Below are 17,235 nucleotides of genomic sequence, written 5' to 3' on the forward strand. Positions count from 1 at the left end.
ACGAACAGCAGAGGAACTCCAAGTGCCGCTTCAAGTGCTAGTTAACATTTGAAGGAGCCTGTTAAGGCTTGTCAGATGATTGCCACGGTCGATGAAAAGCTATGATGGCACGATAGTCGGTGATCGTACAAGGCAGCACTTGTGTATTCGCACGCTTGCCCGGCGAAACATTCCCGGCTGTGCCAGTCAACTTCAAACTACTTAGTGGAAATCGTTTATTAGGGACGGGAGACAAGGTACAAGGCAGTTCAGAAAAATTGCTGATGGCCTAGCTCTGTTAGGCCAGGATATACCTAGCGAAAGCGCGGAGATTTCTGCATCAGAAGAGTGCATTCACTAGATGCGACTTTATTGACGGCTGTAACTTGAGCCGTCGTGGCGGAGCGGTAGCGTTTCCGCCTCAAACGCCGAAGGCCCTGGTTCGATTCCGAACCTCGGCACCGGACTTCTTTTCTTTTATTTAGTGAGTGGGCGGGGGGTTTCAGTGGCTCCCATGGATGCCGCCGCTGAATACGTTGGTTAGCGGTTAAGCGCAGGCTCTGTTAAGGCGCGTTTATGCTGCGGCGAGGCGCGCGCGCCCTGCACGGCGAAGTCACATCGGTCAAAGCGAGAGGCCCTCTGTACTCCAACTGCGCTTGACCGCCGACGCGTTCGGCGGCTTTGGCGCACTCTGACCGCATTGGCGGGGAGATTGGAGCATGTATCTATTTTGCGCCGAGTGCGCCAGCCGCCGCCGGCCCGGCCAGACTGATTTGGCTCCGCGGCGAGGTGCGCGTTATATTCAATAGCTGCGGCAGTTCGGCGGAGCTGTTCTTTTCGAGCTCGGCTATTTTAATCCATTCACAGTACATATCTGAAGGTACATGCAAGTTGGCGAGAGAGCCAGATCCAGTGGATCCGTTGGATCTAGCGGAAGCCGTTGAAGCGTCGTGCGTCGGCTTTGGTTTCAAGCCGCCGACTTTAAACGCGACCGCCCTCGAGCACCCATTTGTTTTTTGTGGCAAAAATAAATAAATAACTTGGCCCTTGCAACCGTGGGAGACCTCGACGCTGCCTGCTGAGCCGTGCAACCGCTCCGTTCAAGGAATCACAATCCGTTGGCTCCAAAGCCCCGGCCAGCCTCCGATGGGTGCAACGCACCCCTCGCGACTCACCGCACTGGGGTTATGATATTTAGTTTGAAACAGCTGCTCTCTGAGGAAGGGGGAAACCACCCGCCGGCGCCTAACCTAACCGTGCTCTCTCAAAAGCATCGCACGCTCTATGGGGCTGAGGTCGCTGAAATGCAGGCCGGAGTTTTTGCGAGAACTACGTCGTCGTGTTCGGGAACGGGATCGATCGTAACGCTGGCAAGACGCCGGTGCAAACGTAAACGAAGCGACGGTAGCGACCCCCGATGCCTTCAACGTGCGGCGGCGGTAGCTTTCATTTCGCCAGCTGCTAGACCGCACCGCTAGCCGCCAGAAATCACGGAGTCTCCGTTTACGTCATGTTTCACGTCACTCCATTCTGTGTCGTCATGAGAGTTCTCCGTGTCGTCATAAGAGTTCTCAAGTTTGAATCGGAGCGGCGGGAAAAAATTTTTCAACTTCGAATCCAAATTTCTTTGAAATAAATGCATCTTTCGCTCCCGGACAAGCGTCAAAAAAGCCATGAAATGCCGAACTATCAGATATTGCTAACGAAAAAATTTTGATAGGGTTCTCCTCAGTGTCCCTTTAAGCGTAGCATCTAGTGAGAGTTCCTTTACCAACCAGCAGAACTACAGACGGTGCACGCACGCGATGAAACCACCTGTCATCTTGGCTAGGCTGTTCGAAGGAGTCACATCAACTCTGGCTCTTACCATCTCCCCCTTTTTGTTAATTTAAGCAGCGCAGTGACTCGGGCATCAGGCCGGGCAAAAGTTTCGGCTTCTCCTTAGTTTTTGTCTTACTTTAGCCACCTGCTTTTCCTTAGTTCATTCTTATCTTAGGCCGCACTATGGCTCAGGTGCCATGCCAGCTGTGTCATTGTGTTAGACTGAAGCTCGGCTCAGGGAGGTCTCCATAAAATGGCTCTTGCCGAAATTAGAACCAAATGACCTTGTTTCACATGCCATTTACTATGGCAGCAAAGAGGAGACACAGCACTGGCAGGCCCTAATGACACTCCACTTGCGAAGCATAAAATAAAAAGCACCTTCAATCAACACACACCTTGCCATGACTACATCCATCCCTTAGGCCTTGTGCGAACAGAGCCATCTTTCCAAACTACCTCCATTTTCAAGCAACAAGACTTGTTTTTTAGCTGATTTTGTGTATCCAGAACACCATGTATTCTTGCCTACTCTGTTGTTGCCTACTATTATTCTCCCCTCAAATGCCATACCTGTCGAATGAAGCCAATCACATTGCGTCGAAGCCAGTGGGGGTCTAGGTCTTTCAAATCATGCCCATCGATGGTTATCGACCCACCAGAGACGTCATAGAACCGTTCCAGCAAGGCTGCAATCGTAGACTTCCCTGCCAAAAAACAGGAGGTTTTGTCGAGCATCCATCCAGGTGTTCAAGAAAGGAAAAGGTCAATTGCACACCTCTGCCATCTGGCCCTGCATTCTCAAAATGATCTTGTTCAGCAATACTTTGCCTTTGACAAAGAACAGAATATGTCACAGCACATTTTCCTGAGCGAAGGCCACTCAAAAACACTACCAGGTCTCTGATGGAGGATTTTATCAAAGGCAACAAGTCTGACACACCCAAACCTGAAAGCTACATCAGCCCGTTTTGCTTCTAATGGGGTCTGATGGGCTGCAAGAGCTATGACAACATCGCCTTCAACAATGAGTCAAGCACTCCTGCTTCTCAGAAAACTTGTCATTCAACTATTTAAAAAGAAAAAAAAACCCCGATAGTAGTCACTCTCTTGTTCTCTTCAATCTTTTCAGTGCAGCAGGTGGCTACTCCACATTCAATTCCTGGTGGCGGGAAGAACACCTGCGCAGAGCCCTGCCTAGTGCTGCTGCAGCTGATGGGCACAAAATTACAAGGAGCATTTGTGAGAATGAGTGCTCTGGAATATGGGTGCCTGCCTACGTAGGGATATATAAGGTTAGGTGAGACTCTTACTTCTCTCTGCTAGGGCTGCTACCCGCTGAAATCGAAAATCAGCTTACCACTCCCTGAGGGCCCACATATGGCGACAATCTTCCCTGCTGGGAGCTTGAGTGAGACATCCTCAAGAACGGTCTGGAAAAAAAAAAGTGCAGCAGTTCAAGCGTGGCTACGCATTAAAATAAAAAATATAAAAGACTGAAGATAAAAATTAAAGCTTGGGGAGCAATCTCAGGAATTTTATGGAATATTGAGATATCCTACGACTTTGCACAATATTTAAAGGTAGGCTTTTTCAGTTAGAATAGCATTCTTTAGGGCATAGCATTGTTAGCAGTGTAGTGCATCAGAATTCAGCTAAGACATGCCAACTAGCAAGCTGGTTAACTAATATTGAATAGTTAACTTTTTAACTATTACTGTTCGGCTCCTTAATTATTGAGAGGTGTGTAGCACACCATAATAAATATCCATATCAGTTTTTCGATTTTCAAAAACGCAGTTACCCTAGGCGCTGTGGCCCAACAAATTTTGGATACACCGCACCGAAATACATGCGCTTTCGAGACGCTTGCAGGCAAAGCAACTTCTCCAGTGCATACAACTCGTCGAAATAGCCAAAACTAGTTGGTTCATAGCGCCAAGGGTAACAGTGTTTTCGAAATTCTAAAAACTGATAGGATATTAATTCATGGTGGGCTACATGCCTCTCAATAATTAAGGAGCCTAACAGTAATAGTTCAGAAGTTAACTATTCAATATTAGTTAACCAGCCTGCTAGTTGGCATGTCTTAGCTGTATTCTGATGTGCTACACCGCTTACAATGCTATGCCAGTAAAAGCACTCTTCTAACTCAAAAAGCTTATTTTTAAAAATTGTGCAAAGTCTTAGGTGAAAAACCCTGTATTATTAACCCATCAATTTACAATTTTTTTTCTTGAGTACATCTGGGCATATCAGTACCAATTCAGCCTTTGACTCAGAGCTGCGATAATCAATGAATGCTTCTTCTGAATTGAAAGTAAGCATTTAGAAACAGAATCGCTGAAGTAGACTGCAAGAGGTATTTAGTTACACTTTGAAAACAATACCTGCAAGTTTTGTGCATGTTATATTGCCACTCTGGATGTTTTGCCCACTGTGTTTTGCTTTCTGGCAGCTCAAAATGACCGATGCCATCCTCATAACTGCGGTTATGCTTGTCGTCATCAGAATTGTGCTGAAAAGCTGCTTTTATAGCTTCTCTCAATACCATCATCCCAGAGGGAATGTCCATTATTTTTTTTACTATAAAGACCACATTTACTGCATGGGACAGCTAAAAGATAGTATGCCAAAAAACAGCCAACCAAAATAACAACTGAAAAAAGAGATACTCTGAAGAAAAAGAACTACTGCTTCTATCTGTTAGAAAAAGCATTAATATCCATCTAACTATTCATCATAGTGTGACATCCCAGGACAGCTACAAAATATTATAGGCCACAGGTCATCATTCTAAAGGTTTTGGTAATATGGCCCTGCTTCCTGTGGATGTTGGTCCGATAGGTTTGGAAGCCAATGGCTGGAGGGATAAATACGTCCCATTGCACTGTGTCAAAATAGAAGGTAGAAGGACAAAGTAATTCCTTAAAGGTGCCCACAGCTTCAAGGTGAACCAACCAGAGCAGATTTCCCGTTTAAATTTTGCTTTGTGCTAAATACATAGCACGCTGTTACGTCTCGCCTACCTACGACGCGCGGTATAGCCGGCGCGGATGCAACGGACGCCGCGGCTTCGTTCATCGCGGCCGCAACGCCTCCCGCCAAGCGCGTCCAGGCATGTTTCAGTGCCACGTGTCGTCGTGCGTGCGTGTGTGTGTGTGTGCTTGTTTTGCCCACGCTTGTCAAAGCGCGGCAGCCGGGGAGAGGAGCTCCTCAACTGGGAGGCGAGGAGGTCTGACCGGCGCCGGCCTGGCGGACGCGCCCGTCACGCCTGAACATGTTCAAGCGTCGCCGTATCGGATGACTCTTCCCAAGCCGTTCCCTCTTGCCCTCGACTCCGTGGGTATAAAGCGAGCTGCCCCGGACGCCAACGAGAGCCTTCGATTCCTTCCTTCGAGTAACGTGGTCGCCCTGACCGGCTGCTCTTTTTGCGATGCCAGAATAAACAAGTTGTTCTGTTGCCAGTCGACTCATCCTTTGCCGGGACCTTCGAATGTTTCCAGCTTTGCCCCAGGCCGCCAGGCCAACGCTACCCTTGGGGCTTGCAACCCAAATGCAACAACTGGTTGCCAGCGGTGAGATCCCGACAACGGAGGCCAGCAGCGAAGATATGCGGTCAACTGTATGCTGAGCAGCACAACGACCATCCGGGAGCAGTGCAACGAGCCCTGTGTGATGACTGGTTGCCTGCAGCGGAACGACTGCGCTGAATTCGTGGCTGCGAGGTTTGGTGAGTGCGGGACTTTCTTCTTCTGAGTTTTGCCAGGCTTTTGTTAGTGTCAGAAACAGAGCTGGTAATTGTGTTGTCGTTGCTGCCGGGTTAGTTTGCGGCAAGACAATAGTAGGCAGTAGAGAAAGCAGCATTCGGAGCAGCCATGGATTTGAAGTCGTTGCGCAAACCGAAATTGCTGGAGCTTGCAAGAGAGTTGGGTCTGGATGTCTCAGACAAACTCAGAAAACCAGAACTGCTAAGGGCTATTCTTGAGTTGGAGGCTGAGGATGACGAGCTGTCGGAATGCCTTGAGACGATTGAGGAGAGGGAACAAAAAGAAAAAAACGAGCGCGAACGTAAAGAACAAAAAGAGAAAGAGGAGCGCGAACGTAAAGAGCAAAAAGATAAAGAGAAAGAAGAGCGCGACCGTCAACACGCTTTGGAAATGAAGCGTCTCGAGGTAGAGATGGAACGCGCTCGTAATGGAAGTCAGGCACACGGTGCAGGAGAACGGGTATCGTTCAAAATGACTGACCTGATGCGGCCGTTTAAGCTTGGAGAGGACATTGGTTTGTTCCTGGTTAACTTTGAGCGAACGTGCGAGAAGCAGGGGTTCTCTCGGGAAACGTGGCCACAGCGCTTGCTCACTTTGTTACCCGCCGAGGCGGCCGACGTAGTCGCTCGCTTGAAGAGAGAGGAGGCAGAGGATTTCGACCAAGTGAAATCGAGTCTGCTAAAAAAGTACAGGCTGTCAGCGGAGGCGTTCCGTCGGAAGTTTCGGGAAAATGAAAAAGGCAGAAATGAGTCATATACAGAGTTTGCCTACAGGCTTATGTCAAACATGCAGGAGTGGCTCAAAGAAGAGAAAGCGTTTGGTGACCACGAGAAAATTTTGCAGTGTTTCGGGCTGGAACAGTTTTATAGTCGGTTACCTGAGAACGTGCGGTACTGGGTCTTGGATAGGCCAGACGTTAGTACAGTGGCTAAAGCCGCCGAGCTAGCCGAGGAGTTTGTGACGCGTCGGGCTCGCGGAGCTAAGGACGGTCAAAAGGGTGAATTTGGCTCCAAGTCTGAGAGGCCGAAGTTCACACCCATGAGAGCAAGGGGGGACACGCGTAGTGCGGATGCGAGTGAAAGCAGTCCGACCGAACGTAAGGAGACGGCGGCAGCCGAAGCCGAACGCAGAAAGCGGTTCGAGAGGAGGCAAGCGCGCGTGTGTTACACGTGCCAGAAGCCGGGTCACTTTTCGGCGCAGTGTCCAGAAACAAAAAGAGAAGTCGTGTGTTTGTCATTATGTAGCACTGACGAGAACATGAAGCTTCTCGAGCCTTACATGCGAGACTTCCTCGTGAACGGGAAAGAGTGCCGAGTGCTTCGTGATTCCGCAGCTACAATGGATGTAGTTCACACCTCTTACGTAGAACCCGATATGTTCACGGGCGAGTGCGCATGGATCAAGCAAGCAGTGGAAGCTCACAGCGTGTGTCTGCCCGTAGCAAAAGTGGTTATTGAAGGACCTTTCGGAGCAATTGAGACGGAGGCCGTAGTGTCATCTAGGCTGCCCCCCCAGTACCCGTACCTATTTTCGAACAGGTCCGATCACCTCCTGCGCGAGAAGGGGCTTTTGTTTGGTGAGGCTAGCGTTCAGGCCTTAACCAGATCGAGAGTTCGGGAGCTCGCTGCAAAGGCGGTAGTTGCGGGGCCGACGTTGTCGAACAATGAGAAAGGGTCGGAGGCGCAGCAAGCTGATATTCCGAGCACGTCAGAACTGGATAAAATTGAGCCTGTAGCGTTGAAGGCACCAGGTACTGGAGAGGAAATGCCCGACACGGGAAAGTTAGAAGAGCTTCCGGTCGAGCTTCCTGGACTAAGCTCAGTGACGAACAGGGAAGACACTGATCAGGTCATTAGTGACTTACTCAGTAAAGCACCGCTGTCGCCTGAGCAGAAAACCGAACTACACCAACTCTTACAAGAGTTTCAAGGTCAGTTCTCTGAGAGGCCTGGTAGGACTTCTGTCCTTACGCATGATATAGAACTTACCTCCCCAGAGCCAGTACGATCCAAGGCGTACCGGGTGTCACCCCGCCAGCGCGATATTATGGAGGCTGAGGTAAAGAAAATGCTACAGCTCGGTGTTATTGAGGCAGGTGAGAGTGATTATACCTCCCCTTTGATTTTAGTTGAGGTACCGGGCAAGGAACCTCGTCCTTGCGTCGACTACCGCAGGCTTAATTCTATCACTAAGGATCAAATTTATCCGATCCCTAACATCGAGGAGCGCCTTGAGAAAGTTAGTAGCGCTCAGTTTATTTCCACCCTAGATCTTGTCAGGGGTTATTGGCAGGTTCCACTTACAGAGGAGGCTAGTAGGTATGCGGCGTTCATTTCACCAATGGGAACATTCCGTCCTAAAGTTTTGAGTTTTGGTTTGAAGAACGCGCCATACTGCTTTTCAAGCCTCATGGACAAAGTGTTGCGGGGACAGGAAGAATTCGCTTTACCGTATTTAGACGACGTAGCGATATTCTCCGCCTCATGGTCTGAGCATATGGCACACTTGCGGGCAGTGCTAACCCGCCTGCGCGAAGCGGGCTTGACAGTCAAGGCTCCCAAGTGCCAATTAGCACAGGCCGAGGTTGTCTACCTCGGTCACGTGATTGGACAGGGTCGTCGCCGCCCATCTGAAATAAAGGTGGCCGCTGTGCGAGACTTCCCGCAACCGCGCACGAAGACCGATATTCGGTCGTTCTTAGGTGTCGCCGGCTACTATCAGAGGTACATCCCCAGGTACTCCGATATCGCGGCTCCCCTGACGGATGCTCTAAAAAAAAAACAGAGCCCCAAACAGTCGTCTGGAGCGAGACAAGGGAAAGAGCTTTTAGCGCCCTAAAGAGCGCCCTAACAAGCCAGCCTGTGCTACGATCGCCAGACTATACCAACGGGTTCGTTGTTCAGTGCGATGCTAGTGAGCGAGGCATGGGCGTTGTACTGTGCCAAAGGGACAATGGAGAAGTGGAACACCCCGTCCTGTATGCTAGTCGTAAGCTGACCTGTCGTGAGCAGGCGTACAGCGCCACCGAGAAAGAGTGTGCGTGTCTCGTGTGGGCCGTTCAGAAATTGTCATGCTACCTAGCCGGCTCGAGGTTTATCATTGAGACGGATCACTGCCCTCTCCAATGGCTGCAGAACATCTCTCCCAAAAATGGCCGCCTCCTGCGCTGGAGCCTCGCTTTGCAACAATATTCCTTTGAGGTGCGTTACAAAAAGGGGAGTCTCAACGGTAACGCCGATGGCTTAAGTCGAAGCCCCTAACATAGGAATCCGCCTCAAAGTTGTTGGTTACTGATGTTTTCTTCCTGAGGCAGGATTTTTAACATATTGCTTTTGTTTAGTGTTTCAAAGTGATTATGTGCTTTCTAGTGCAATTTTCCAATTTGTGGACGCGTTCTGAGTGCTGCTTGACTACTGTAAGGAACTAGGCAGTAGTATAAAAGGGGAAAGAGCCTGGCAGAGCTTAGTGAGGGTTGTCTCGTGCTTGCTGACTGAGCGGTTGCGTTTCGGCGTAGTTCTAACGCTTGCTGGGAACGAGCACAAAAATGGCAACTCTCCCGAAGTGACTTTACAGTGTCCTATGTGATCCTGAACCCGAGAACGAGGCCTTCTCTGTGCGCTGCGCTCAAGCAACGTCGAGGGACGATCGGTTTCGATTACGAGCATCATCGAGCGACATCCCTCTGGACAGCGGATGCAGTCCCCTGACCATCGGGATCTCCTTCTCCCGGCGGGGCGGTCTGTTACGTCTCGCCTACCTACGACGCGCGGTATAGCCGGCGCGGATGCAACGGACGCCGCGGCTTCGTTCATCGCGGCCGCAACGCCTCCCGCCAAGCGCGTCCAGGCATGTTTCAGTGCCACGTGTCGCCGTGCGTGCGTGTGTGTGTGTGTGCTTGTTTTGCCCACGCTTGTCAAAGCGCGGCAGCCGGGGAGAGGAGCTCCTCAACTGGGAGGCGAGGAGGTCTGACCGGCGCCGGCCTGGCGGACGCGCTCGTCACGCCTGAACATGTTCAAGCGTCGCCGTATCGGATGACTCTTCCCAAGCCGTTCCCTCTTGCCCTCGACTCCGTGGGTATAAAGCGAGCTGCCCCGGACGCCAACGAGAGCCTTCGATTCCTTCCTTCGAGTAACGTGGTCGCCCTGACCGGCTGCTCTTTTTGCGATGCCAGAATAAACAAGTTGTTCTGTTGCCAGTCGACTCATCCTTTGCCGGGACCTTCGAATGTTTCCAGCTTTGCCCCAGGCCGCCAGGCCAACGCTACCCTTGGGGCTTGCAACCCAAATGCAACAACGCCACTATAATAAAACAACTCTATAGTACAGGCCACTATAGTAGAACACCTCTACAGTAAAGTCACTCAAGAACAGCAAAAATTTTTACTATATCAAGGTCTTTACTATATCAGTTGCTGGTGATGGCATGGCTCTGAGGATGTTTACTAAATACAAAGTGTTGGTTTATAAAAAAAAAAGCTAGAAATACCTTCCATCCTGTTCTTACAAACCCTTTATGTGATAATTATATATTTTCAGTTATCACAGTTTATGTTATCATGTTTTCAATTTCGTTCACGTCTTGAGGAAGTACTGCATTTGCACAAATACAACGTGGCTACGAATACAACGCCAGTTTGATTCCATGTAAAAACGAAAGCTTTGCATGAACACGGCGACGTACTCTGCAACCTCAGCGCTATTTAAGAGGCAATATGAAATGCGCAATAGTCAAGAAATGCGTATTAGTTAAGAAACGCGCGACACGATCAAGCGCAGCAAATCTGCCTGCCCATGCAGTGCCACCACTGCTGTGCTGGAAATGTACGCCCTTTTCTTCCCTTCTGTACTCGTCACTGCACTTTTACTAGCTTTCCTTTCTCAGCGAACCATGCCGCCTTCTTCCTATGCTCATAGCTAGATTTACTTTTCTTTTCGAGAGCGCCACGCGCTTTGCCTCACAGCCCCAAGGCCTTCAGAAATTTGGCTTCTCCTCGCATTCTTGAGCTTGAAGGAGAAGCCATTTCAAAAATGCCGTTTTATTTTTTTCAATATGAATTTGCCTCTGAACGTTGGCCTCGCAATCCTCACCTTCGCGTATGCTGCGATGTCATCATTCTGCGGGAAGTACGCCGCTACGGCGAGACACTGTTTACACAGTCGTTTCTTGTAAAAGAAAAAGACCCTTACTATCATCATCACCAGAAGCAGCCTTACTACGCCCACTGCAGGGCAAAGGCCTCTCCCATGTCTCTCGAATTAATCCTGTCCTTTGTCAGCTGTGGCCACCATATCCCCGCAAACTTCTTAATGTCATCCACTCCCCTAACTTTCTGCCATCCCCAGCTATGCTTGCCTTCTCTTGGAGTCCACTCAGTTACTCATAAGAACAAGTCGTTATATTGCCTTCGCATCACATGCATTGCCCAATCCCATTTCTTCCTCTTGATTTCGACAAGGATGTCATTAACCTCCATCTGCTCCCTCACGCGCTCTGCCCGCTCCTGGTCTCGTAATGTACCATTTTTCTTTCCATGGTTCACTGCGTTGTCTTTGACCTAAGCTGAACCCTTTTCGCTAGCCTACATGTTTCTGCCCCGTAGGTGAGTATCGGTAAGACACAGCTGTTGTACACTTTTCTCTTGAGGGATATTGGTAAACTGCCATTCATGATCTGAGAGGACCTACCATATGCGCTCCACCCCATTCTTATTCTTCTATTTCCCTCTCATGATCCAGATCAGCTGTCACTACCTACCCTAAGTAGAAGTATTCCCTTACCATTTCTAGCACCTCGTTGCCAATTGTGAACTGCTGTTCCCTTGCGAGACTGTTGAACATTACTTTGGTTTTCTGCATGTTAATTTTTAGACCCGCCGTTCTGCTCTGTCTGTCTAACTCATTGATCATGGTTCGTAGTTCATCTCCTGAGTGACTTAGCTAGGCAATGTCACCAGTGAATCGCAGATTACTTAGGTATTCTCCATTAATTTTTATCTCCAACTGTTCCCAGTTCAGACCTCGGCACACCTCCTGTAAACAGGCGGTGAATAGCATTGGTGACATCGTGTCTCTCTGCCCGACACCCTTCCTTATTGGAATTTTATTGCTGACTTTATGGAGTCTTTATACACATATTCCAGTATTTTCACATAAGACTCTTCTACACAATGATTCTGTAATGCCTCCATGACTGCTGAGGTTTCCACCGAGTCAAATGCTTTCTCATAATCAATGAATGCTATATGGTAATCAATGAACGCTATACATAGTGGTACAGTCATCTATGGAAGGCAAAATGGGACCACAGTTTACTTTACTATAGCCAAGTTTACTACAGCAGGGCTCTACTGTATTGCAGCCCCACCTCGCTACCCATTCGCCTGATATTGTATGAAGGCATTAAAGGCCTAAATGCTCCTTCCTCTCGTCACAATGCCTTCTCTTCTCTTTAATGCCTTCATACAATATCAGGCGAATGGGTAGCGAGGTGGAGCTGCAATAAACATTTTTCCTAGAACTCGTGTCCTGGAAACTTTTATCCCCAGTAGTACCTACGTACATTCATTCAAGAGCTCAAGATATAATGTAGCTAAAAGTAACTGGAAGAATTCAATGTTTGTTGTGAAGTCATCTGGCAGCAATCAATGCCGTTAAGTCCAGAATCCAGCTGACCTGTTTAGGCCTGGTAGGGTAGGCAAAGTAGACATGACGGAACTCGACATCTCCACGCAGTGTATCCAGGTCAAGCTGCTTTGTCCCAGTTATGGCCACGTCATTCTTCAGGTTGATGAGCTGTGAGGAGACAAAAGGCTGTCCCAAACCCTTGCCACAAAATCTTCCAACAGGATGAAAACAGAATTATGTGAGCACTTTGACTTCAACCTCTACGAAGCCGTTTCTTCTGCCTTGAATGATCTTAGCAGCAGTGGCGACATTACTCAACCATGTTTGGAGCTTCAAACAGATTCACAAAGGTAACAGCAACTGAGTTAATGGAATAGTAAAAAACTTGCCTCAAAGACCCTTGAGCCAGCTGAGATTCCACGGACATAGTGCCCAAACAGAACGAACAGCTGTGAAAGTGACCTGCATGTGTGCCAAGAGAAAGAAAAAAATTATGAAAAAGAAAAGGCTTTCTGCTCTTTTAGCTGTTTTAAGAAAAGACTTAACTGCTTGGGCAAATCAAATGCACTGCTGAGAAAAGGTGAGCTCATTTGCAGTGCTTAGAACATTTGCTGCGTTGTTGGTCACCGGTGGGTCAGGTAATTTATTCATGCTCTGCAGACATGACTACTGGGTCACATGATGAAGAAATGGGCCAGATTTTATGACCAGACCTAAGAAGGAGGACCTCACAATAAAATCTATCTGTCTATGGCTTCATTGTGCGGTCTGGTATTCTTAGCCTCACAGCTTGAATAAATTACCTGAACCTTCCGGTGACCAATGCAACAGTGAACGTGCTAAAATTCAGTACAGTTGAAACTTCAACTACTTGAAAACCCAACCATGCATAAGAACTGCATATGAAGATGCGACAAGTTTTGTTTTAGTATCACCTCCCACATCTTTCAACAGCCTTGCATTTTGTAGCACTACTTCATAACTTTTACTGAAAGATGAATCACTCACAAGCAGAGAAAGCAATGAAGTCTGTTTATATCTAACGAAAACTATAAAGCATTGTTGAATTACAAAATATAAGCTTGCAAATGAAGAAATAACAGATTTGCAATAATTTCTTGGCTGTTTATATACAGGGCGATTTTTAAAAAATGTTTACAGATTTTTATTTCAAAATCTACGAGAGATACACTAATGCCGTCTGTACAGGTGGATTGTACAGCAAGGCGAACATTATGTAAATAATATGGCTCAATACATATACAATTAATTAACTAAACTTAACGCATTAACTTTTATTTTTGCTTTCAGGAGGCAAGATTATATTGCGAAATTGAAGGCCGTCAACATCGAAGGTGAGCCTTGTTATCAAATTTTCATAATCGGCAATGTGGTTCCAAATATCAAAGGTCGAAAATAAGCTTTAAGCTCTAAAAAAAAGGCCGAGTTCGCTTCCTTGCATAACATTGTTATAAAATGGATGCATCTGTATTGGATACATAAGAAAAAATTGAAGCTTCACCTTAAGGGTATGATGCAATAGCGTAACGGTTAATTCTCATATATGCAGACGGTCATACTCTACTTTATGTTCACACATCCCTGATACCCCTCCTGACACAGCAGTTAGGCGATAAGACACTGCCCTGTGATGGCTCCCAGTGGTGGGCCTTGTGCTGCCCAGGCTACTCTGACGGAGCGACCAATCACTAATTTAACTGCCACCTGCCATGGTGGGCTGTTTGTTCACAATCTGGTGGGCAGGTTGTGACGGCACCGCAAGGTCACGTGACCCATGTTGCTCTCTGGGGACCACCTGCCAAAGCCATGTCTGCAATTTTTCACTTACAACACCGAAACCGATTTTTTCGACAACGGGGCCTTCCAATACAGAGGCCGTTTGCAGTGGTGGAAAGAGCTAAGGGCATTTTGGAGCAGTCTTTGTAGCAGGTGAAAATTAAATTTGGAGCAGCAGCCTTGTGCTTCCTAACAGCAGCCAGATACTGAACTAAGATAAAAATGCAAATATTGAGGGCGTTTCAACTAACTTGTGCCATGATTTAAAAAATAATGTGTAAAAAATAATGTGCTGCATGAAGAGTTGAATGGTACAGAATTTTAGCCAGTCATCTTGACCAGGTTTGCATGAAATCAGTGAAATTTTGTATATATTACATCAGCTCAATATTTTTCTCTACAAAAGCTGAAGAGAATGTTGAGAAATGCTCATTTCTGTTGCTTTCTTTGATATCACTTTAGCTTGATTTTTCTAACCTTAAAGCCCACGAAATTTCAAATCTGGCACATTACTGCCCTCCTGTGTCGCAATGTTAGCACCTTCAATTGCACTTCACTTGTACGAACTTGGCTGGGGAAAGTCAAGATGAATAAACAAACCACAGCTCGCCGGATCATCATTAAGGGATGACCACGGCACAGATTTCTGTCGTGACAAAGCGTTCTGTTGCGCATGTGCAATTTTTTCCTTTGCTGATGGGTTCAGCATTCCTGTGTGCTTCCCAAGCTCTCTGCTGCTTCCTAAGTGTTTGTGACGAAGAGACCCAATTCATACTTCTGTCACGCGAGCTTGAATATTTGTAGTTACAATGCGAGGAAGACTTCTGGCAATGACACAAGCTCAAGGTAACGTGCACTTGAGCATACGTGATCCTGTCACCATGTGCCGACCCATGAAAAATGCCACCCCATCATTGGAAGTGGCTTAACTGAGTCAGAAATCTCATTTTACACACCAACTTACTAAGTCGAAATTTCAAATTAACGAGGCAAACCAGAAGCTCGGCCATTGACAGCGCTGTTACAGTGAGCGTGAATGAGTTTGCGTAATCAAGCTATAAGCTGAAGCACGTCAGAAACCTTTCCAGTGGTCTTCTTATGGAACACATGGTGATGCTGCACAAAAAACCCTGAATCTATTCAACACTACTTAAGCCTCTTAAAAGTGAGTTTTTCTTCACACGCGCACTCGCCGTGTTCGTATGGTTACTGTCGGCCACACTTTAGCAAAATCACGAGTGCTCGCAAGTTTGGTCAATCTATGGCCCATTCAAACTCACACTCACAGAGGTTCAGGCTCACTTGAACCCATGAGCTCAAACTCATTTAGGCTCACTACACACTTGGGCTCACTCAGACTCACCAGTCATCCGGGGACCACGCGTAGCAACTCATGTCTCACTCAGGCTCAGAACTCATATAGGCTCACTCATTTCGACTCACGAGTCATTTGAACTCATGACTCATCTGGGCTCACTCACTTCGACCCACGGCTCACCTAGATTCACTAAACTCATTTTGACTCATGACTCATCTGGGCTCACCGATTTCAATGCGCCTGGATTCGCTCACTAATTCCGACTCTTGACTCATCTAGGCTCACTCATTTCGACTCACGGCTCACCTGGACTCGCGCATTTTGACTCAAGACTCATCTAGACTCACTCAGTCATTTTGACTCACAACTCGTCTGTGCTCACACATTTGGGCTCACTCACACATTTCAACTCATGACTCACCAAGGTCACCTTGACTCAGAACCCCTATCACATATAAGGCAGCTGAATTGTTTTTATACCCAACGGCTTATGTTACACGCCTAAAATACCAAAAAAATTGCTAAAAACACGATGAGCTGAGAGGTTTAGAGCTGCAACTCATGAGATGTGAAGATCTGAGGCCAATGCATGTGTTCAGCAACCAATTAAAAAACAGTAAAGGGAGAACAACTGCTATACAGCAAGCCACGGCTAATATCCAACGAGATTAAGCACAGCAACTAATCAACTTTTCTAGCCTTTTGGCAATGTTCTAGAGTGCAGTAGCGAGAAAAATGACATACCCTGATACAATGAAACTGCTCTACGTCATTATCCCAACCAAAAGTGTATTCAGTATTAAGAGTAAGCAGGAAACTCATGTTTCCTGCAAAGAGAGGAAGCAGCTGGTGAGCACCAGGTAACAGCAGATCTGTTGAAGGACGGAGGGGAGATTGTGCTAGAAAAGCTAGGCACCCTGTATACGCAATGCCTTATGAACGCAAGCGTATGAGAAACTTGGAGACAACTAGCATTATCTTAATTCATAAGAAAGTAGATGTCAAGGACTTGAAAAATTACACACCAATCAGCTTACTGTCCATTGCTTACAAGGTATTTACAAAAGTAATTGCAAATAGAATCAGGACAACATTAGATTTCAATCAACCAAGTGATCAGGCAGGCTTCGTAAACGATACTCCACAATAGATCGCATTCGCACTATCAATCAGGTGACGGAGAAATGCGCAGAATATATCCAACCCTTATATATAGCCTTCACTGATTATGGGAAAGCATTTGCCTCAGTGGAAGCCTCAGCAGTCATGCAGGCATTGCAGAATCTGGGCATAAAAGAGTTGTAAGGGGTCTGTGGATGTGCGCGGCTTTGTGGGAACCGACCGTCCTTTTGTCGCTGGCTTGGCGCCGTGAAGTGGCGGTTTCTCCTCGCTAATCCTCGTCGGTGTGTCGGCAAGAAGTGGGCAAGGCGAGGTAGACGGACGGTGCCATACACCAGCCCTCCCCCCCCCCCCGTCCTAACAAAGACTGTCTAGATTGAAGGGGTCATCACCGCCGGACGAGATGGGTCCAGACGCTCGCGCTTGACCGGGAGCAATTAAGCGTAGCATACGGTCAAGTGCGGATGCAACTATCAGGCAACGCGGCGACTCCGACGCGCAAGGACGTTGTATGCTCTGGGGCAATGGGCTGGCTTAACAAAACGTAGCTGGACAAAAGGGATGCCACTACAAAGGCAGCAACGGCACGGTTGGCGCCACTTTCAAGATTTTGGGGGATGCCTGTCAACAGTCGTCACGAAGACGAGTAGTTTGTTACCTGCAGGGGTGGCAGCTCGGTGAGATCGATAACTGCCCTAACGCTGGGAACCGTCAGGGTCACGGGTTCTCAGGACACATGACAGTGGTTTAGATGTATTTTCATGTGTTTCTCTTTTTACTTTGCAAGGGAGAGAGTTTGAGTAATACT

The 17,235-nt window shown here is 47.6% G+C and overlaps 1 protein-coding gene and 1 long non-coding RNA gene across 5 annotated transcripts in view; one reads left to right on the forward strand and one right to left on the reverse strand.

Annotated features, from left to right (window-relative positions):
• The window catches only part of LOC144110863 (uncharacterized), a 54,640-nt gene that overhangs the window by 18,769 nt on the left and 18,636 nt on the right, over positions 1 to 17,235 (forward strand). The window contains exons 2-3 of one of the 2 annotated variants that reach the window (XR_013309937.1): positions 2,938 to 3,095; positions 13,505 to 13,548. This is a non-coding gene — a long non-coding RNA (uncharacterized LOC144110863). The remainder of the gene's footprint in view (positions 1 to 2,937; positions 3,096 to 13,504; positions 13,549 to 17,235) is intronic. The other variant, XR_013309936.1, reaches the window with a different exon arrangement.
• The window catches only part of LOC144110862 (mitochondrial potassium channel ATP-binding subunit-like), a 69,081-nt gene that overhangs the window by 6,915 nt on the left and 44,931 nt on the right, over positions 1 to 17,235 (reverse strand). For all 3 annotated transcript variants that reach the window (XM_077643937.1, XM_077643935.1, XM_077643936.1), the window contains 4 exons: positions 12,583 to 12,655; positions 12,242 to 12,361; positions 3,161 to 3,233; positions 2,374 to 2,507 (listed from right to left, as the gene is read on the reverse strand). In XM_077643937.1, coding sequence (XP_077500063.1) covers positions 2,374 to 2,507; positions 3,161 to 3,233; positions 12,242 to 12,361; positions 12,583 to 12,655 — 400 coding nt within the window. The remainder of the gene's footprint in view (positions 1 to 2,373; positions 2,508 to 3,160; positions 3,234 to 12,241; positions 12,362 to 12,582; positions 12,656 to 17,235) is intronic.

The sequence above is a fragment of the Amblyomma americanum genome, chromosome 11 (assembly GCF_052857255.1).
Source record: "Amblyomma americanum isolate KBUSLIRL-KWMA chromosome 11, ASM5285725v1, whole genome shotgun sequence".
Classification (NCBI taxonomy): Eukaryota; Metazoa; Arthropoda; class Arachnida; order Ixodida; family Ixodidae; genus Amblyomma; species Amblyomma americanum.